The sequence below is a fragment of the Notamacropus eugenii genome, chromosome X (assembly GCF_028372415.1).
Source record: "Notamacropus eugenii isolate mMacEug1 chromosome X, mMacEug1.pri_v2, whole genome shotgun sequence".
Taxonomy (NCBI): Eukaryota; Metazoa; Chordata; class Mammalia; order Diprotodontia; family Macropodidae; genus Notamacropus; species Notamacropus eugenii.
Window position 1 is genome coordinate 23,408,273 of NC_092879.1, and position 22,373 is coordinate 23,430,645.

Consider the following 22,373-nt stretch of genomic DNA (forward strand, 5'->3'; position numbering starts at 1 on the left):
GCCTGAGCAACTGTTGAGTGGAAGCTTTCCTGGCTGACCAGACTACTGGCTGTGGCCAGCTGTGCCTTGTCGTCAAAGTCATTTTCCTCCTTCCTCCACTGCCTTCCCAAACACCCCAGTCATCATCTTCTGCCTGTGTTACTGCAGTGGTCTCCTCATTGGTCTCTCCCCAGTTACAGAACCATGTGTCCCGCCTGAATCCCCTGGCTCTGACATATGAGCTGGAGCTTTACTTTGCCAGGAATCCAGTCTCCATATCACTTTTTGACCATCTCCATCCCGTGCTGCCTTGTGCATACCTAGCCCCATCCTCTATGTGTTATGTTCCCCCATTAGAAGGAATTCCTTCAGGGCTTATATTTGCATCCCCAAACACTTGGCACAGTGCCTGGCACTTAGTAAGTAAGCCATCTTTCCAACTTCTCCTTTCTCCAGTCCCCTTCAACTGATATTCCTGAAGGATAGATCTGCCCATGTCACTCCCCTGCTCACGAACCCCCTGTGACTCTCTGGTGCGTAAAGGACGAAATACAAACTGCTGTCCCATTGAAAGTGCTTCCCCAGCTTAGTTGTAGCCCACCTTTCCAGGTTGATTAATAGCACCCCCCCACTGCCTCTAGGATACTTCCATATTGGCTCTTCTTCAATCCCCTATATTTTCTCTTTCACCTCTCAGTGGTTTTTTTATATTTTTGGGTTTGTTTGGCTTTTGGCTTTTTCCCAGACCCAAAATGTTCTCTCTTTTCCCACCTTCCCAAAGTTGCCTCTTGACACTTCTAGAGGGATCTCTTCAAAGGCTCAGTTCCCACGATCCCAAGTGGTTGTCAGCCACTCCCATATCCCCAAATCACTTGGTTTGTGTACATATCCTATATTTGTGTCTCCAACCTGTGGAAGAGAAGTCCTTGAAGGCAGGATGGCTGTCTCCCTTCCGTCTTTGGATCCCCAGTGTCTAGCACACAATGGGTTTGTACTCACTGTTTTTTGACTTCAAAGTCTCAGCAATGCCCTGCTACAGCAGAAGAAACATGTGGTTAAATGCAATTGTGCCAGCTAGCATGGACCTGAGTCAACTTGACCTTAGTTCCTCAGCACTAAGAGGCCTGTTCACATGGGCCCTTCCCTGGGTGGCCCTAGAAGAGCACCTTCAGCCTCCATTGCAGGACTCTGGCTCCAAGAAGGGCTTGGTAGGGAGTCATTATCTGTGCTGCAGAAGAACATTTTTTCTACCACAAAACTGGAAAAGATGTAGAGTGGAACAAGTAACTTTCCAGAGGCAAATATTCTTTTAACAAATAATCCTCCTAAAAAAAAGAGGGGACTCACTCACCGTTAAATGATATGTCAGCAGCCATAACAAAACAGCAGGATAGAAGCAAAGGCACGTTATGGTCCCATTCTCATTAGCAAAAAGCCTTTCCCATGATGGGATGGTAGGGACACCATTTTCTGAGAAAGTGCTTTTTCAGATGCTTTCAAGAGGTGGCTAATTCAGATGCTACCAGCAACAGGCAAGGGACAAGAGGCCTGTTTCTGTAAAGGGACAAATTCAAAGGCTCCAAGATCTAGAGGCAGAAAAGACTCAGAGACTACCTGGTCATAACTAGATTTTCTCTTATTGAGTCACCCAGATCGTAAGTGCTGGAGGCATTATTTGAACCCAAGTCCACCCAGGGAGCCTGTGACTCCAGAAACAGGGCTACTGTACCATCTTGCCTTCTCTAGTGCCTGCCTCTTTATCCAGTCTATTTAAGATCCCAAATTCTCCTCACTTTAATCTAGCCCTTTTAGAGCAGGTATGCTAAGGTGATCCGCTATCCTTTTGTGGCAATGTCTTCCCCCCACTGGAAAGTAAATTCCAGGAAGGCCCATGCTGTCTTGTTTTCTTGTATTTGTATCCCTAGAACTCTGTACAGTGTCTGGCACATAGTAGAGGTTCAATAAATGCCCTCTCTTTTGTCTAGCAAGCTAGTTAGTTATCTAATGATGTTATGATGGGATACATTTCATTTATTGTCATGGACCACACCAATTTCAGTTTGATTTAGCAAAAACTGTTCAGCCCAGAATATTCCTAATCAGGTCAACTCAGTTCAACAAATATTTACTATTGCCATGTAAGTTTTCAAGTGGATAAGGCTCACAGATAGGCAGTTTCCAATTCATCCTAAACCTGATTTCCTGAACTTGAAAAGCTGAGCAACTCTTACCAATCACTAACTTCTCAAAGCTATTTAGAGAATGGGTGAGAGGTCAAAATACCCTCGGAAGTATAGGAAACAAGATGTTTCACATAAATCTCTCTCAAGAAAAATGCCTGAGTTGTCCAATGGCTAAGCATTTATCATATGACTTTCCAAATGTCAGGAGAGTAAAATTGAGGGCATCTTGTTTCTGCAACAACTCTCAGAGAGGTGAGGTTCCAATTCCTTGATCACCTCGAAGGTCTTTTCTCATTGGCTTATTTAAAGACGTGCTCCAAATGTCTGCATTTTTTTTTCAGGAAAAATCATTTCTGGAGAAAATGCCTTTGACTTTCCACATCCTAGTCCCCTTTCATCATATCTGCAGAAGCGCGTCTGCCACTGCTGAGCCCTACTAGCACTCCTCACCTATTCTCCTCTTTGAAAACCCTGGAGACAAAGGTACCCTAAGGCCATTGGGTTTGTTTATTTGTTCCACTGAAGGAAATCTATACACAGCTCAGCAAAAGAAAGCCAGCTGAGTACTTCTCAGAAGAATTTTGCCACCTTGCATTGCAGTGCTAAACTCTCCTAAGAGGCTCATGTACATTTAGATATTCATGCTGCCTAGCTGACAAACACAGAGAAAAGAGCCCTCTTACCTGCAGAAGCCACTGGTTCAGTTTCTGAATCTCTGATAAAGTGAGCTCACTCGAAAGATCACGCACTAAGCCCAGTGGGGGCCTGGAACTGTTGCTGTTTTGAGGTGTGGACATCGTGTTTTCTCTGGGGTTTCTGAAGACTTGATTGTTGTAGCCAAAGCCCAGGTCCTCATCACTACAATGATTCAGGCCATCAAAATCTGTCGGAGGAGTCCCTAAGAAATCATAGGTATTGCTGTACTGAGATAGCACCCTGCGCTGCTCATTTTTTTGTTCTCGTTCACTCTGGAGAGTTTCCAAGGCCTCCTCTAGATGATGGTCAGAGATCTCCTTCTGTCAAGTGACTTCAGCCAGACAACTGTCTCTAAGCTCAATATCTTCATTTCTCCTCTGAACTTCACGTCTTAAGCCTTCATACTCCACCTGAAATGAAAAGAGTCTTTTTCTTAAAATAACTATTTATTCTGGGCAGGTCATGAGCTCCGAATTTATGCCTCACCTTCTTTATACTAGAGACTGCCCTGTTGAGAGACATTCCCAACAGATAAGCACCAAAGGATAGTTCTCAAATGAAGATATCCAAGCTCTCAACAATCGTGTGACAAAATACTCCAAATTACTAAAAATTTCAGAAATACAAAGTAAAACAACCCTGGTGTTCTACAGGCACACTAGTGTCTTATTGGTAGAGCTGTGAATTGTTCTGGTCATTTTAGAAAGCAATCTGGAGCCATGTTCCAAAGACACTAGACTGTGACTACGACTCAGTGATACTGCTATCTGGCCAATAACTCAAAAACATCAAAGAATGAGGAGGATTCATGTACAAATATATGTATAGTAGCTCTTTTTTATGGCAAAGAACTGGAAACAAAGGGAGTCAAGTTGAGTATCAGTCACTGCCAAACACTATGTTAAGCATGAGAGATTCAAAGAAAAATCAAACATACGAAAACTCCTAGCCCTCAGGGAACTCAGTCTGATGTACAGCTTATGATTTGGAAAATAAATGAACAAATGCACGAATATAAGTGCAATGGAATATTATCATAGCATTGTATGAAATGATGAAAATAAAACCATGGGAAGACTTACATGAACTGATGCACTGCGGTAAACAGGACCAGGACAATTATATATAAGGTGCAGAATGAGACATATACATTTTTGAAGGTGGCCCATGTGAGAATGTTTTGCTTGAATGCATATTTTACAAGGGTTCTGTTTTAATTTGAGTGTGTACGGTGGGGGTGAATGTGTGAGTGTGCTCGCATGCATGAGTATTGGAGGAGGGGGGAAGTTGGAGAAGAGAGAAGGGGATAGCAATAGGGTTTTTAGAAAGAAAAAGAGGGCCGTTGAAGCATTTTTTAAATGTACAGAAGAGAACAGAAGGAAATGAAGACAAGCAAGATAGTTTCGAAAGTTAAGAGATCAACTAATCTTACACTTAAAAGTAAAGGGAAACTGTAAGTAATAGCTGTAGTGCTATGTTGGATGTACAATCTTCTTTTTCTATTCTACATGGTATGCAGACATGCTAATCTTTGTCTGCTTTTAGGTTCAGTATTTAAAACAAATATTTAAAGAAAAAAATGCCTTGTTTTTACCCTAGCCAGTCAAAGATCAGGTCTGATTCTGGGCTGAAAATCTACAGAGAGCTCCTGGCTCCAAGTCTGTGGCTTGGTATCAAACTCCTTTCCTGCTGCTGGTTCCTATTAGCCACATTCTTGCTTGAATTCAGAACCCTCATTGCTCAGACTTCTTGCCTGGATCCCCTATTGCTGAGTCTCTTAACCTGTCTATTCCTGAAGTCTGCTACTTGGCTTCACCTGTCTAGATATATGGCCAACAGCTGCATTGTTCTCTCCTCTAAATGACAGCTCTGGCCCACCTGACTTATACCACTGGCAGGACACTTGCTCCCGGTGTCATCTGGGAACTCTTGTCACCTATGATCTAATGGAATCCTCTGAGAAAACTGCTCTAAGGGAACATTTAGTCTGGTACAATGAGCAGCATAGTGGAACTCAATAGGTCCAGTTCAATAAGCACTCACTCATGAAGTGCGTCCTCTCTGTGGGTCAAGTACTGTCCAAGATTCTGGGAACACAAAGCCAAAAAGTGTACCCAAAGAGCATAGCAAACAGGTGGCACTAGCAGAAAACCTTAGAATTCCATCTCTAGGCTACACATCAGGATTTCAGCGCATCAACAATGGCTCAGGGAAGAATCTGGTCATTCCTTTCTTTCCTTAGAGTGTTATAGTTCTTCCCATGATGCCCTGAACATAATTAGCACTGAATTTAATTAAGGCAGGAAAGGATCTTAATAAGAATTCTGGTATCTTGGATGACACTTTAAAAAATATCCAAGACATGTTGTCTACTCTGGGGCGGAAGAGACCATAGAGAAGAGGGGACTGCCTGGACATTGTTCATATAAAGGCAGGATTCAACACAATTTTGATTTAAAAAATTTAAAAATAAGGACTAAAGAAGAGGATTTCACATGATGTGTCCCCCTTGCCTGTGTGCGCCCACATGGGTGCACAGAAACACACACACACATCCCCTCTTAAAAAAACAAAATACAAAAAACTAAAAATCATCATAGCTGCTACAAAACCTGCCAAACACTCAGACATTGCCCCTTATGTTCACAGGGTACTTGGGGAGTTCTCATTTTAAATGCCCCTCCCAAAACACTGGGCATTTCTTTTAAATATTATATGGAGTATCTCAGAGTCAGAGAGATTTAAAGGGGAAGCTACTACCCCTGCTCCACACTTGGGGCTCAAAAGCCCATTGAGTAAGGCCATGACCAGAAGCCCATGACAGCCTAGTGATGTCAAGTTTCAGAAATGTCTGGTTACCAAGAGGCTGGATGACCCTGCTATGAAAGATCTTAAAGTCCAAATCCTTTCTCAACAAATCATTTCTAGGTAAGACTTCAAGTCAGATGGCTGTTCTTCAGTAGAGCCCACTTTTATGGGGGTGGGGAGGGATATCTAGGGCAGATGAACAGCAGGGAACAATGAGTGATCCTCTTCCAATACCATCTTCCATGGTGAGGAGGGATTTATTTTTCTGCTGTTAAGCCACGTTTTCCCTTGGTGCCTGTAAGTATTTAGGAGAGAGCAATCCCCAAGGGCACAATTCTCAACCCTTGCATGAGACACATAAGTGCCTAGCTCCATCTCTGATCTAGTGGCATAATAACGGGTCACTGCTATCCTGGTGGGTGAGTCCCTGGCCCAGATGCCCTTTTCTTGAGGGACCCCAGCCACGTTCACTTTGCTTCAGGATCAGCTCCCTCTGTGGAATGCTCCACTACACCTCAGTAATTCTGTCCTCTCCCAACCCCCTTGAACTGTTGTTGTTTAATCATTTCCATCTCAGGTGGCTCTTTCTGACCTCACTGGTCTTGGCATAGCTAGATACAAAAGTGGTTTTCCATTGACTTCTCCAGCTCATTTTACAGATGAGGAAACTGAGGCAAACAGGATTAAGTGACTAGCCCAGGGTCACACAGTTAGTAAGTATCTCAGACCAAACTGAACTAAGGTCTTTCTCACTCCAGGCCCAGGTGATCAATCCACTGCACCACGTAACTGCCCCCAGCCCCTTTCCACCTGCCCTTTGTTTTCTCTTCTCCAATTAGACTGTAAGCAACTGTCTCCCTCTCCTGAATTAGTGTCCCTGGTGTCCCCTAGTAGAAATCTATTAAATCTTCCACCTTTTGATCTGCCAGGTGTTTCAAGAAGAAATCAACAAGATTACTAAAGTCCATTTGGAGCCTCCAGTAACTACAGAGGATAGAATCCGAGACTCACTTACCTGGGTCTCCTTCAAATAGGAAATGTGCTCCTGTAAGAAGAGATTTTCTTCTTCCAATTCTGTAATGTCTTGCAGCTGACATAATTAATTCAGCTCATATTGTTTGATGTCATCTTTCAACTGGGCTTTTTCAGTTTGTATACTTTGGCACCACTGGGGGGAAAAAACTTTTGTCACTAAAAAGACAAATCTGATTTAACATTTCTCTTCTTCCATCTTCTGGAGAGCTTTAAGATGCTTCTGAAGGTATTAGATCTAAATGCACAAAAGGCAGAAACTTACATATTTAAAAAAATGGTGGCTGTGACAGAAGATGCTAAATATTTTTCATTCACCAAACATTTCTTGAGGTTCTGGTGTACCACAAGGTATAACTTGGGTCTTTCACCACCTTTTAATACAGGCCTTTCCCAGTTCTCCCACAGATGCTGGACCCTTCTTTTCTAAGGTTCCCTTCTATCTATCCATATGGATCTTGTACGTACCTATTTATTGATATGATTTCTCCTTGAAGCAAATATAAGCTCCTCAAGAGCAGGGGCTCTTTTTGCCTTTCTTCATATCTGATCACGCACAGGGCTTGGCATATCACACGCAATTAACAAGCGAGGTTTATGCATATACACACATATCTCTGTGTGTCCATCCTTCATTGCCAAAGACGACCATGCCATCAGAGAAATGATGACATGACTTGCACTTGACTTTGTTTTGAGTGAGGGAGGGCCGTGCAGGTCACCAGCTTCACTTCTCCCCCAGAGCCATCTAAATCCAGTGACCTGATATTCATCAGGATGAGTGGAGATGACCCAGGATGAGGCAGTTGGGGTTAAGTGACTTGCCCAAGTTCACACACAGCTAGTGAGCGTCAAGTGTCTGAGGTGAGATTTCAACTCAGGTCTTTCTGACTCCTGCACTGCTGCTCTATCTACTGCACTACCTAGCTGCGCCCCCCCCCAAATATATGACTTTTTATTTACATATATATGTGCCTGTATACATGTACATATAGATATGTCATATATACATACACGTATGAAACACCTAGTTGACTGAATTATATATATGTATCAAACTGTACAAAATGGAGATGTACATTTTCATGTACAATTCTCTTTGTTCTCTGGTATGTATATGGAAATCCTCTTTTTTTGTGGTTCAAATTTAAATTTTAAAAAACTTTTAAGAGGTTATAAATCTGAAAGTTAGTGATGATAAGCATGAAGGTAGGGACCAAAGCTTATCCAAGCTAAACACATGATCTGATCACCTGGATGATGTAAAAGGATCTTTCTAAAGGACACAGACCCAAAGAAGTATAACACAGTCATTCCCAGATGAGGAAGTCATGTGACAGACTTGCTGGTGGAAAAGGAAGACAGAGTTGAGTGACAACTCTCCCATTCCCCGAGTGTCGTAATCAAAAATAGTTTATAATATATCATAATGTGTCCAGAAATGTTGGAAGTTCCTGAAGCACAGCCTCTTCTCTAGAGAAGTTACTTAAGTATCTGAAACTATTATTTTGTTCATTTTTATCTTAATTTTTAGAGCTCGAAAGGGTCTTAAAAATCCAATCTGGTATCATTTTGTTTTATTGTTTTGCCTTTTTTATTCTGAACTTTACAACCATCAAATTAAATCAGTGTTTCCATATATATTACAGAATATTATTATACATAAAACACATACTCTCTTTCATATGAAACTCATTTCTCTCAGTATATAGTGAATTCAACACAATGAATCGCTGACTGGACTGCCTCCCCAGTGCCCACAGGCCTCTGGTTATCTCCCTGTGCTAAAAAAAAATCTACCTTCTGCAGCCTGATCTTAACCTTCCTTGACCTTTTCTGGAGCAATTGTAGGAGAGCTGGGCTGTTTCTTCCTGTGCTGTCATCTTTGCTCAAAATCCAAAACTTAATTCTAAAACTAAGCCAGCAGACAATTTGTGTGCAAACAGAAGATTTCAAACAGAATTGAACTTTTTTTAAAGAAGAACAACTCTTTTATACGCTATTTGATAGATCTCTATGGACTGTCTTCCTCACACCCATATGAAGGGGCACTATTACCCCCATTTAACAATTTCGGGAACCCAGGTATAGATAACCTCAATTATCCTGGTGAGAGTCACACAGTTCAAAGGCAGAAGAGCCAGAATTTCAGCCCAGGTCTCTCCCGACTCCCAAGGCTACTGTGCTTTTTCTTAAGCACCAATTACCATTCCAGGCTGTGAAGTAGCATACACTCAAATGCCATGGTGGTATATAGGATCATTTGCTTCTGGATTAAATGAGGTTCTTGGAGAGAACTTTTTTTGTTCTTGTGCCTTTGATATGTTTATTTTTCAGTCTTCTCCTTGCTCTTATAAAGCTAAAATTTTATTAAAATTAGCAGTACTAGGTTTTCCGTGAGTGCCTCCTCATGTATATAAAGTATACATATTTTAGAACATGACCTAAATGACATCTATTTGGGTTGTTCTGTACTTTCCTTTTCTCACTTAGGATGGGGGTGGTAAGAGGGAGACTTAAGACTACTGAGTAAGGGGGCAGAGCCAAGATGGCAGAGTAGAAAGACACACATACACTAGCTCTGAACCCACAGCCCATAAAATATCTGTAAAAAAGAACTCCCGGTGAATTCTGGAGCAGCAGAGGCCACAGAACGGTGGAGTGGAGGAGATTTCTGTTCCAGAGAGCCCTGCAAACCTCTTGCAAAAGGCCCATAGTGCTGCAGACGTGGAGCTGAGCCCAGCCCTGCCTTGGTCGTGCGGCACCCAGAGGAGCGGATCTAAGCAGGCTTCAGGGATGGAATCTCCAGTGACCACGCAGGTCCCCCCACCCACAGGTGACAAGGGTCATTGATAGGGTCTCTTTGGTGGGTCCAGAGGGGAGTGGGGTGCCCCCATAACTCAGGCCCCCTCATGAGGCAGCAGAGGAGGCAGCAGCAGACAGGGGCTCCCAGAGCAGGCAGGAGCCCGGATCCATTGTTGAAGGTCTCCGCATAAACCCCCTGAGGGAATTGAGCCCTTGAGGTGGCCCTGTCTCCACCTGAGCTTCTGAACTTGATCTCACACTGAATAGTAGCCCTGCCCCAGCCCAAAGCCCTTAGGCTGGGAAGCAGTATTTGAATCTCAGACCCCAAGTGCTGGCTGGGTCGATCTGGAGGCCAAGTGGGTGTGAAGAGGATGCTCAGAAGTCAAGTCACTGACTGGGAAAATGCCCAGAAAAGGGAAAAAAATAAGATTATAGAAGGTTACTTTCTTGGTGAACAGGCATTTCCTCCCTTCCTTTCTGATGAGGAAGAACAATGCTTACCATCAGGGAAAGACACAGAAGTCAAGGCTTCTGTATCCCAACCCACTCAATGGGCTCAGGCCATGGAAGAGCTCAAAAAGGATTTTGAAAATCAAGTTAGAGAGGTGAAGGAAAAACTGGGAAGAGAAATGAGTGACATGCAAGCAAAGCATGAAAAACAAGGAAACATCCTGCTAAAGGAGACCCAAAAAAATACTGAAGAAAATAACACCTTGAAGAATAGGCTAACTCAATTGGCAAAAGAGGTTCAAAAAGCCAATGAGGAGAAGAATGCTTTCAAAAGCAGAATTAGCCAAATGGAAAAGGAGGTTCAAAAGCTCACTGAAGAAAATAGTTCTTTCAAAATTAGAATGGAACAGATGGAGGCTAATGACTTTATGAGAAACCAAGAAATCACAAAACAAAACCAAAAGAATGAAAAAATGGAAGATAATGTGAAGTATCTCATTGGAAAAACAACTAACCTGGAAAATAGATCCAGGAGAGACAATTTAAAAATTATGGGCCTACCTGAAAGACTTGATCAAAAAAAGAGCCTAGACATCATCTTTCATGAAATTATCAAGGAAAACTGCCCTGAGATTCTAGAACCAGAGGGCAAAATAAGTATTCAAGGAATCCATTGATCACCGCCTGAAAGAGATCCAAAAAGAGAAACTCTTAGGAGCAGTGTGGCCAAATTCCAGAGTTCCCAGGTCAAGGAGAAAATATTGCAAGCAGCTAGAAAGAAACAATTCAAGTATTGTGGAAATACAATCAGGATAACACAAGATGTAGCAGCTTCTACATTAAGGGATCGAAGGGTGTGGAATAGGATATTCCAGAAGTCAAAGGAACTAGGACAAAAACCAAGAATCACCTACCCAGCAAAACTGAAAATGGTCTTTCAATGAAATAGAGGACTTTCAAGCTTTCTTGATGAAAAGACCAGAGCTGAAAAGAAAATTTGACTTTCAAAGACAAGAATGAAGAGAAGCATGAAAATGTAAACAGCAAAGAGAAGCCATAAGGGACTATACTAAAGTTGAACAGTTTACATTCCTACATGGAAAGACAATATTTGTAACTCTTTAAACTATTCAGTATCTGGGTACTGGGTGGGATTACAGACACACACATGCACATGCACACGCACACACACATAGAGACAGAGTGCACAGAGTGAATTGAAGAGGATGGGATCATATCTTAAAAAAATGAAATCAAGCAGTGAGACAGAAACATATTGGGAGGAGAAAGGGAGAAATGGAATGGGGCAAATTATCTCTCATAAAAGGGGCAAGCAAAAGACTTATTAGTGGAGGGATAAAGAGGGGAGGTGAGAGAAAAACATGAAGTTTACTCTCATCACATTCCACTAAAGGAAGGAATAAAATGCACACTCATTTTGGTATGAAAACCTATCTTACAATACAGGAAAGTGGGGGATTAGGGGATAAGCGGGGTGGGGCGGAATGATGGAAGGGAGGGCATGGGGAGGAGGGAGCAATTTGAGGATGACACTCATGGGGAGGGACAGGATCAAAAGAGAGAACAGAAGTAATGGGGGACAGGATAGGATGGAGGGAAATATAGTTAGTCTTATACAACACTACTATTGTGGAAGTCATTTGCAAAACTACACAGATTTGGCCTATATTGTATTGCTTGCCTTCCAAAGGGAAGGGGTGGAGAGGGAGGGAGGATAAGAAGTTGGAACTCAAAGTTTTGGGAACAACTGTTGAGTACTGTTCTTGCCACTAGGAAATAAGAAATACAGGTAATAGGGGTATAGAAAGTTATTTGGCCCTACAGGACAAAAGAGAATATGGAGACAAGGGCAGAGAGGGATGATAGAAGAGAGAGCAGATTGGTGATAGGGGCAATTAGAATTCTCGGTGTTTTGGGGTGGGAGGAGGGGACAAAAGGGGAGAAAATGTGGAACCCAAAATTTTGTGAAAATGAATGTTAAAAGTTAAATAAATAAATAAATTAAAAAAAAAAGATTAGTGAGTAAGCAAGCAAGGTACTTCATAATGGGAACCTTCAGTGGAATCTTATTGGGAATGTGTAAGCTGTCCCCCACACAATCTTGGAATGGGGTCCATACTGAAATGGACGGACCGAGAAAAAGCACAGGCAAGAGTCAATTGAGAATTTGTGAGTGTCTTTATTAGCTGGTGGCTGTCTCATGGGAAAACGCAGAGGAGGCAGCCTCGAAGAAGCCTTTTAAGAATCTCGGCACTTCCCGGTACAGCCTTGCAGGTTTAACAGGAAACATATCTCACAAAACAGTTTTGACAGGGGCCCAAGTTGCTGCTAGGAAAAGGGGCACAACAGACAGGGGGGCTACTAGGGGCTGCCAGGCAAAGGGGCACAACAGAGAGTGGCTGCCTAAGCAAAGGCGGGGGGCAACCCTGCCTAGAAACTCAACAGACATTTCTCAACCCAGGGGCTCTGGGAGGCAGGGGGAGTAACATCCACTTCACTCCCCCCTTTTCATGTAACTAACTTAAATGGGGGTGTCCCATCCCTAGTCTTGCTTACAGTCCACAAGTAAGGGATGGGCTGATAGTTCCCGGAGCAGCCTGTAGGAAAAAGGAGAAACAAAGGGAGGGAGAACAACAGAACGATCATGTTCTTTTAAGATGGAGCTTGAGGTCTCCAGCAGGATGTGCTGTCCACTGGGCAGATGGTGGTGCCACTGGCTTGAAGTTTGGGCGATGTATCCACGCCTTGCATCCTTCAACCTTAACCGCTGATGGATTCACCTGAAAAGGCCCAGTCCACCGAGGTTCAAGCGAGGATCCCTGGGGTAGTTTTCTCGTGAGGACTCAATTGCCTGGCGATACGTAGAAGTGGCCGGATCTCCTAGGCCTCAGGTAGTTGTTGCTTGATATAAAGTTTGAGAGCACTCTGGACCTCATGCAGAGCTTGTAAGGACTAAAGGAGGGCAACATTAGAAAAGTCGGGAAGCCAATACGCAGAATCAACAACTCGAGGAACAACCAGGGGGCTACTCCAAGCATGATTTCTAAGGGGGACAGAGAGAGAGCTGTGGGATTGGGGGTACACCTAGCCCTAAGCAGGGCAAAAGGAAGGAGACTCATCCAGGTCTCGCCAGTTTCAACCTTAAGCTTAGCAATATGCTCCTTCAGTGTCCTATTCATTCTTTCTACCTGGCCTGAACTCTGGGGCCCAAGTACATGTACTCAAGCACCCCACCCTGTCTCCCTTTAAGCAGATGGGACCCAACATGTTTTGGGATAAGGGATGAAGGTCTTGGCTTCTGAAACTGCTTCCTGCTGAGACTGGACATAGAGCTGACCCTGCCTCACAGGGTCCCAACATTGGAAGGGTTGGGTCTTTAACCAGTATGAGGAACTTGACAATTCAGAGGGTGATAGGTGATATTACAATTCTCTAGACAGAGATGTCCCTCCACCAGGTCAGGGAACCTGGTGGAGGGAGGCAACTTACAGAAACTGAAGCACAATTTTTATACCCTAACGCATAGAATCCCACCTCCCCACTATCCCACCTCTTCATTGGCTCAGAGGTGCGCTCACAATCTAAGCATGAAAAGCTAGGCAAACCCAGGGAAATCTTCACCTATCCCAATACAGTTACCTCATCTAATATCTAACTTAATTGCTGATGTGGCTTTAGAAAAGAGGGGAGGGGGAGAAGCGAGAACTGGTAGTGCTGATGTGGCAACAGTACAACAAACAATGGGGAGATCCGAGTTTCAGCTGCAGCCCACAGCACTTTCACAAAGAAAGCTGGTAGCTGGTAAGGGCGGGGGAGAGGGGGCGGGGAACCAACTGACCATCCACAAGCCCTGGATACCTGAAACTCAGGTATCCAAGGAGAAAGGCCTTATGGAAGAGAAATTTTATTTAGCCACTATGCAAGTACTTTGCAAAGTACCATAAATCTTAAGCTAGGTGGGTGTGAGAATACTGTCAGACTTCCTCACACTCTCTTGACATACTTAGTAACTATCTAGGGATAGGAGGGGCTTGGATGATTCCCATTTGTCCCCAACCTCCTTATCTGCTTTCTATATGTTTTGATCAAGCTTGTATTTAGCTTTCCAAATCTCTGGAACTGATCAGTCAGACTGCTTCAGTTTCCTTTATATTTCCACCATAGACAAGACAGTGCATAAGTTATTACTGTTCACTAGCAGAACTATATTGTCTTACAAGAGATTTCTAAGCTTTAGAGAGGGGCTTTAGAGAGACCTTAGGGTTAGGACGGGGAATCAGATCTATCCAGATGCCGATATATGGGATCTGATCCGGACGGCCTGGATCCTCATTCACTATTCTCCACACCCGCCCTGCAATGGATTTATGAAAAGTCCCCTCTGGTGGCCAATCCACCCCGAAGGTGGGCCATTCCTGTTGACAGAATAAAGTTAATTTTTCCTTGGAGACTTTGTACCCATAACCAGCTGCAGCTTGTTGGAATTGTTTAAAACACTTTACCATGAATGGCAACGGGGTCTCGGGACCTGATTGTCCTTGGTCCATGACACTGGGAAAGGAGAGTAAGGCACAAAGTCCGATTAAACAGAAACACAAAACAAGAGACAGACAGAATGTACGGACAGACACAGTCAGGCAGTCAGGCAACCAGGACTCACGCAGAGTCCTGCGGAGGTCAGTAAGGGCATTTTCCGCTGCGTCCAGCCTCGCCACTTACTTTACAGGAGTACTCACCAGGACAGACAGAATGCTCAAAATGGCCAGATCAAAGGAATTTGGCTACAGGGAGCCTGATTCGCAAGGCTGTGCTTTGAGATTGGGGCCAGGGAACAACAATCCTGGTGGCCACCCCCTGAAGTCAAAGCTCAGTCCTGCCGTCCATGGCAGACGGTTTGCCTGTGCACAAAGAGCCAAAGGCTATCTCGGTGGGACCTCCAAGCGAAATGGACGGACCGAGAGAAAGCACAGGCAAGAGTCAATTGAAAATTTGGGAGCGTCTTTATTAGCCGGCAGCTGTCTTATGGAAAAACCCAGAGGAGTCAGCCTCGAACAAAGGTGTGTGTGCCTTTTAAGCATCTTGGCACTTCCTGGTACAGGCTTGGGGTTTTAACAGCAAACATACCTCACAGAACACTTTTGACAGGGGCCCAAGTTGTTGCTAGGAAAGGGGGCACAACAGAGAGTGGGTTCCTAGGCAAAGGGGCACAACAGAGAGGGGGGCTACTAGGGGCTGCTAGGCAAAGGGGCACAACAGAGAGCGGCTGCCTAGGCAAAGGGAGGGGGACCAACCCTGCCTAGAAACTCAACAGACATTTCTCAACCCAGGGGCTCCGGGAGAGGGGGGGAGGGAATAACGTGCACTTCATATACACCCAGGGAAGAAAGAGACATACGGACACACACCTTCCTCAGCTCCTGTATTATGGACGAAAGGTGAACATTTTCTGCAGATATAGTAGTCACAAGAAATTTCATTTGTTCAGTGTCATCCTGCAGCTCTTCAATTCTCTCCATTAGCTGTGGCTCCTTGGAAGTGGTTTCTAGCAGTGAGCATTCTTCTCTGTTCTCTCCATCAAATGTGGCCCGCATATGGTGGCTACAACATTCTGCTAATTCCTAGAATGGACAAAGAAGACAGTCGGTTTGCAGGCACATTAGAGAAGGGATTTACAACTGAGATATTGTAGTGTAGGACATAGGAATATTAAATCCTAACCCAGAGGGATGACTTTTTCCCATGACTGAAATATTTTTGCTGGACAAGTCAGCAAGTGGTTATTGAACACCTACAATGTGTCTTATACCAAAAGAAGAAATAAAACCCAGTACAATTTTATGGAATTCTAAGGAACTGTCTCTGCCCTTAAGGAACTTACAATTTAGTTGATAAAATAAAAATCTTAATAAAAAAGGCCTCTTCGTATAAACTAAACATATTTAAAGAATGCAGCAAAGAGATTTAACCAAAGTGCTTAGCTAAAGAAAGCTGGTGGGGCGAATTGTGTGTTGTACATTTTCTCCAAAAGGAAAGACCTTGAAAAGGAGCATAGACAGAATCAGCCTTGGTAGCTCTCAGGTAGGGACCTCCCCAGGCGTCACTGATGGTTCTGAGTCCCTGTTAACTTCCAGTGTACCTCTTTCGGTTGAGGCATTTCCAGCCTATGGGACTCTAGCTCTTTTTCCAGGTCCCCATATTTCTGTTTCAAGTCCGCATTTTCCTCAAGTCCTGCCAGGTCACATGTGGCGGCCTGGACTTTCTCCTGCCTTGTCTCCTGCAACTCACTGCATTCCACTTCTTCTCCTTGAAGTGCCTCGATCCTTTCCTGTTCCATAAGGGGTGAGGTGGACCCCTGCCTGCCAAGCACAAGCCAAGAATCAGTTCGCTGTCATAGATAAGTCCTTAAGGAAAAGGAATATTTACCAAGTATGCTGTTAAACAAATACAAGATTCACATGGAAAGAAACCTAAACACACAGCTTGGTATGGGATTGGGAGGGTGGAAAGGGGGCAAGAGGACGAGGTAAATTCTAGTGTCAGTAGTTACCAGCTTTAAAAAAAGGTGGGGGTGAGGGTGTACAAGAAGAGCCCGGGAAAGTAGGGAGGGTTCAACAGACAAAGCAGTCCAGTGAGAAGATTTGACAATGTAGTTTTAAGAGAAGAAAGTTAGTCACTCAGAGCATCTCCACTAATCCTAAAAAAAAAAAAATAGGAAAAGAAAAATGGGGCAGCCTGGAAGAGAGAGAGGAAATGGAGCATCTTCATTCATAGGCAAGTACTATAGTAAACAAAATGTTTCCCACTCATTCCATAATGAGTCAATGAATTGTGGTGGGTCAGGGTGAGAGGGGAGAAGCTGATGCCATAAGGCAGGTCCTGAATAAATGTTTGTTGATGGATAAAAATGAGAAAGCAGAAAAAGATTTAAAAAAATAACCTTTTTCAATCACCGCTGTTTTAAACTGATAAAAAGGAATTTGACATGATTTTTAAAATAATGTGTGGGTATAAGTTGAATGCAAGTGAAATGCTGGATGTCCCAAGCATCTTAGTGCAGTTTTGTTGCCGTTCAGTCATTTTCCAGTCCTATCTGACTCTTCATGACCCATTTAGGGTTTCCCTAGCAAAGATCCTGGAGGAGTTTTCCATTTCCTTCTCCCATTTATGTTGCAGATGGGGAAACAGAGGAAAGTAGGATTAAATGACTAGCCCAGGGTCACATAGCTAGTAAGTGACTGAGGTCATAGTTGAGCTCAGACACTCCTGACTCTAGATCCTGCATGCTAGCCACTGCAGTGCCAACTGGAGTTGTAAACTTTAATAATATCAGAAGTAGAAATGAGACCAAAAATATTTTAATCATTTTATCATTTAATTGTTTAGTTTTATTAAAATTTATTCAGTTTTGAGCATCTTGAAAAATGAATTCATCATTAAAATTTAACTAATTTTTTGCTTCAGTTCCTCTGAAGAGGGCAATGAAGAAAAAAGTGAACTGCATTCTCTAGTTAGCTGAACAGCAAGAAGGAGAAAATTCACTTGCCATCATAAAAAGGAGGTTCCCCACAGAAATTAAAAACTCAATGGAAACATTAAAGGAAACGGGCTCAATTCATGATGAGCCTAGATCCAAGAGACATCAAGCACATGAACAGACTGTGGCTGAAACCCAGAGGGCATTTGGACAGAATCCCTCCAAATTCAGTGCACTGTGTGCCTGCTGAACTGAGCATTCCCGAGGATACGATGAACAGAATTCCAGTGGACAAGTTTGCAACTGTTCAAATGTCCCTGGGAGAAGATTTCTAGACCAGGCTAGACTTCTGTCAATTGATGGTGTCAAAAATGGAAAATTCCAATGACAGACATGACAAGGTGACTTTTTCTGGTGAGGTAGCTTTCCATATAAGTGGCAAAGTTAACCGTCACAACTGCAACATTTGGATCCCAGAGAAGTCTCAAGGAGCCTGGCAACAAGAAAGAAACTGCCAAAAAGTTCTTGTCTGGTGCACCATTAATATACCCTGCCTTTTTTTTAAAGGATCTACAGTCAACAACAGTGGATCTTACTTAGCAGTGCTGCCAAATTTTCTTTTTCGAGCTGCAGAAATTGCATCTATTTGAATAACACCATTTTTCACCAAGACAGGGCACCTTGCCATCATGTATTCTGTGAGTGACACTTTCTGGATGACAGCCTCTCAGAAAAGTGGATCTGTAGAGGAGGCCACCTTGCTGGACCAACCTGATCTGTCTGTACTAGACTTTCCCCAGTGTGGCCAGGGTCATGTCAAACTTGTGGTGCACTCATCAAAACCTTGTTCTTTGGAGGGCTTTAAGTGTAGCATTACAAATGTAATCCTTTGAATGAATAGGATTTGAAAATTTTCATAAAACACAAAAATCCTCTAGAACAAGGCATAATACAAAATGGTGGTAGACTGACTTTTATAGAGAAACATCCCAATATTTTAAACAATTAACCTTTCAAATGTTGTTTTTCTTACAGACCCGTGGCACTTATACTTGTGAAGTGATTAAATCACGGCCCACTATCTCTTGGATCTGGACTTCTCATGAATTGAACCAATGTTTTATCCAATTGTTAATTCTGGGGAGAGAGGGCTCCTTTTATCAATTCAAATTATTAAACTTTCATTTTTTTTGTGATTTTGTAGCCTCTCTGCGTCTGAAGTTATTAAAGCTTAAACCAGCACTAAGACTTTTAGCATAAGGCATCTTGGTTCTGCTTTCTCAATTTTTTTTGCCTGTTGGCTTGTTTTCAAAGAAAATAATTTCATGAGACCAATAAACATGGAGTCCATCTTCCATGAAAAAGAAGAACTGAATTTGGTGGCCGAGGACCTGCGTTTGAATCTTGTTCCTGCCATTTAATACTTGTTCGACCTTGAGAAAGCCATATAATCTCTTTGGGCCTCAGTTTCCTTATCTGTAAAATTAACAGCAAGAAGTCTCACTCTGTGCTCAACAGTGCGTTAATAATCTATTGCAAGGGGAATATTTTGGCCCTGTGGAATTATGCTCTATTGCTCATCACTTTGATGAAGCAGAGAGGATGAGGATGGCAGAGGGAGGAGTCACTAGTGAAGACTATCGAACATTTTTGCAGCAACCTTCAGGAAATATGGATGACAGTGGTTTCTTCTCTATTCAAAAATGCAAGATCATTTATATGCAACTAGAAGGAACATTGGTTTATGGTTCAAAAGTTAGGAAAACAGTGGTTTAACCTAAAATCTTTCTTGACAGGTCCAGAATTAATATCAGATACCTACCTTGCATTTTTCTTGGTTCATTTACAACAGGAGGGTTATTCCACATTTGTTCTTAAGGGTGACCTACCAGACTGTGAAGCTGACCAGCTCCTGCAGATGATTCGGGTACAACAAATGCATAGACCAAAGCTCATTGGAGAAGAATTAGCCCAACTCAAAGATCAAAGAGTACAGAAAACAGACCTAGAGTACTCTTTAGAAGTAAGTCATTCATATGATGGAACAGGAATGTTAGATGAAGATGAAGAGAATCTACAAAGAGCTCTATCTAGCACTAAGTCGACAGGAAATTGATATGGAAGATGAAGAAGCAGATCTGTGTAGAGCAATTCCACTTAGCATGCAAGGTGGTTCCAGAAATAGTATTTTGGAAGACATTCCACAGCCATCAGGTACAAATTCACCAACATCTCTTACTTCAGAAGAACTATGAAAGAGAAGAGAAGCCTACTTTGAGAAACAACAGCAGGCAGAACAGATTTCACATCTACAAGTGCAGATGCCCTTGAAATTGATCCAGGTGACGATATGACCAAAGAAGAAATGCTTCAAGCTGCTATGAATATGTCTTTGGAAGCTCTTAATAATAATTTGAAGACTGAAGGAAAAAAATAGCAAAGCAACTTTTTAAAAAATATCAAAATATTCATATTCCCTAACACTGACTTCTTATGCAGATATATCCCATACTGAACTCCACTTCAGAAATATGCCAGAGTAGCACAATTCAGAAAAAAGTAGGGGGAGGTGGCTTGCAAATAAAAATGATAGAAAATGCATCAAGTTGAGAACTAAACCCTCTGTCTTCCAAATACTAGCCAAAGAGGCATTCAGCAATTACAGAAATAGGCAATAGTTTTCTAAATAATTACATTTACCGTCTTTTGAGGGATGGCCAATAACCTCTCAAAATAAGAATTTTTTAAAGACCTATTTGCAGACCAACTCATAGGATTGAACCACACATTTTTTCCAGTTATTTTGAATAATATGATTTACTCCTCTCTCACTTTGTCATAGTTGCTTGTTGCTTAAGGTCCCAAGTGGCTTTATTGCAAAGACTGTCACTTGTCTCTAGTTACAACAGGTATGATATTTAATGGGGTATATCACTCTAGTCCCAACTGCATTTTAAGAGCTCTAGATTATTTTCTTTACTTTTCATTGTCTTCGACCTCTGTTTCTCTCCTATATACTTTTCATTCCACCTTAGTTGAAGTTAGCCTGTGACAAGAATTATTTCCTGTCCTTTCAATATGCCATCAAGGGATCAGTATCCTGTGATCAGTGCGTTCCTAGATTTGAAGGGAACCCAGCAAAAGTGAGGTGTTGAGACAATATTCAGTTTGGGTACAGCATAACTATTTTTCCAGGTGCTTTATAAATATGTTCTCTGCTATGTCAGAATGTTACAGCATTTAGATGAACAGCCTTACACTATGCACCTCGATGTTTCCTCTCTTGCTAAGGAAAATGAAGAAAATAAAGTATGCAAGCTAGCCCGCGCAAATTGTAAGATTTTAGGTCCAAGATATGTGTGTAATGGACTAAACTGGGCTCCCTGGTTTGTGTCATCCTGCAGCCTTTTATTGTGAATGGTGCTTTCTGTTTTACACAAATTTGAAATGTAGGGAAATGTAGATAATCTCTGCTTCACCTATACTCCATTAAACAGAAATATTTTCACCCATAAAATAATCTTGGAACACATGGAAATAACGTCCTTCCTAAATTAGATTTAAAATTGTGTTGTTATTTGAAGCATACTACTTCGCTAGAAATACAGCAATAGTTGGATTATTCAACAACAAATGAGGTTGTACATAAAAAACGGTTTTGTCACACATGTTTTCATAAGGTTCCCAAATCCCTGTTTCCTTTTATGGAAATAGAATAGTGCTATAATTTAGATTGAGATTAACAGTGCCTTTTTAAAATAGGCATTTTGCTCCTGCCATCAGCCATTATTTGTTTTCATCTGTAAAATTTTTCAGAGTTGATGTATTAAATAAAATGTTCAACGTGAGTCTCTGAAAATTAAAAATATAGTAGGATGGCATTTAAAAAATTATGGATGGCTGTACTGATCAGGGAAAATTTTTTACTGTAAGACTTGCTGCTAGATGTAACTGAAAATATAAGAAACGCCTTTTATTGATAAAGTAACTTTTACTTGGGTGTGAACTCCGAAGTGACCCATACAGTAAGAAGAAAAAATTTGGCTACTAAGTCTTTTAAGCATTTTTAATTTACAAAATAAAATTCTTGATGGTAGAATGCAATAATGAATAAATCTGGAAATATGCACAATTCTCCCTCCAATTTTGCGTAGTATTTCCATGTCTGTTTTCCATTGCTTTTTCCTTTTGAAAACCTACACTCAGCTCTTCATATATTTGTGTTAATGCTTTCTCTAACCTAAAAACTGAGCTAACTGTTAAGACTGAAAGTGTTTTCTTCTATACTTTCTTACATAGTAAAAACTCATAAAGGAAAGCAAAACACAAGGCTGAAACCCTTGTAGTGCCCAGATGAAGCAGTTTTTAAAATAACACATCAGCCTTAATTCTTGATGCTCTTTGTTGACTCAAGTTGGACCCTTAGGCTAGAAAGTTCAGACGGAGTTATGCCTACATTGAACCTACCATATACATTTTATATTGTGAAAACAAGTAATACACTGCCATCTTATCATGGAATGTAGCCATGAATATAGACTTTTGATGGCTTAAATTCTAGTCATTCAGACTATATTCCTTAGTTGACATGATTTCAAAGATGGCTGCTCATAATAGTCCATTGTACAAAATAAGTTAACTGAAAATTCCTCCCTGCCCCCAGTCTACCTTCTTAATCTGGCATTTATTCAGTGCAATGTAACACCTGTGAATTTGTTTAAATTTTTAAACTCTATAAAAGTACACCAAATCCTGCCTGACAATAGTCATCCTGCTGTGATAAAGTTTCATTTGTGGCACTAAATGTAGGGAATTACTATAAATGCTCAAACAAGGATTTCTATTCTGGGTCAACAATTAGGAGGACATTAATGTTTAATATTTAAGCAATATTTATTCTTCTGTAAAAGGAGTATCAAATGGGA

At 42.0% G+C, this 22,373-nt stretch overlaps 1 protein-coding gene and 1 pseudogene across 1 annotated transcript in view; one reads left to right on the plus strand and one right to left on the minus strand.

The window, feature by feature from the left end:
- The window catches only part of LOC140516234 (protein bicaudal D homolog 2-like), a 35,709-nt gene that overhangs the window by 7,772 nt on the left and 5,564 nt on the right, over nt 1–22,373 (minus strand). The window contains 4 exon segments of the mRNA XM_072627281.1: nt 2,846–3,268; nt 6,682–6,834; nt 15,380–15,592; nt 16,111–16,330. Of these exon segments, the coding sequence (XP_072483382.1) occupies nt 2,846–3,268; nt 6,682–6,834; nt 15,380–15,592; nt 16,111–16,330 (1,009 nt within the window).
- LOC140516235 (ataxin-3 pseudogene) lies at nt 19,304–19,885 on the plus strand (annotated as a pseudogene).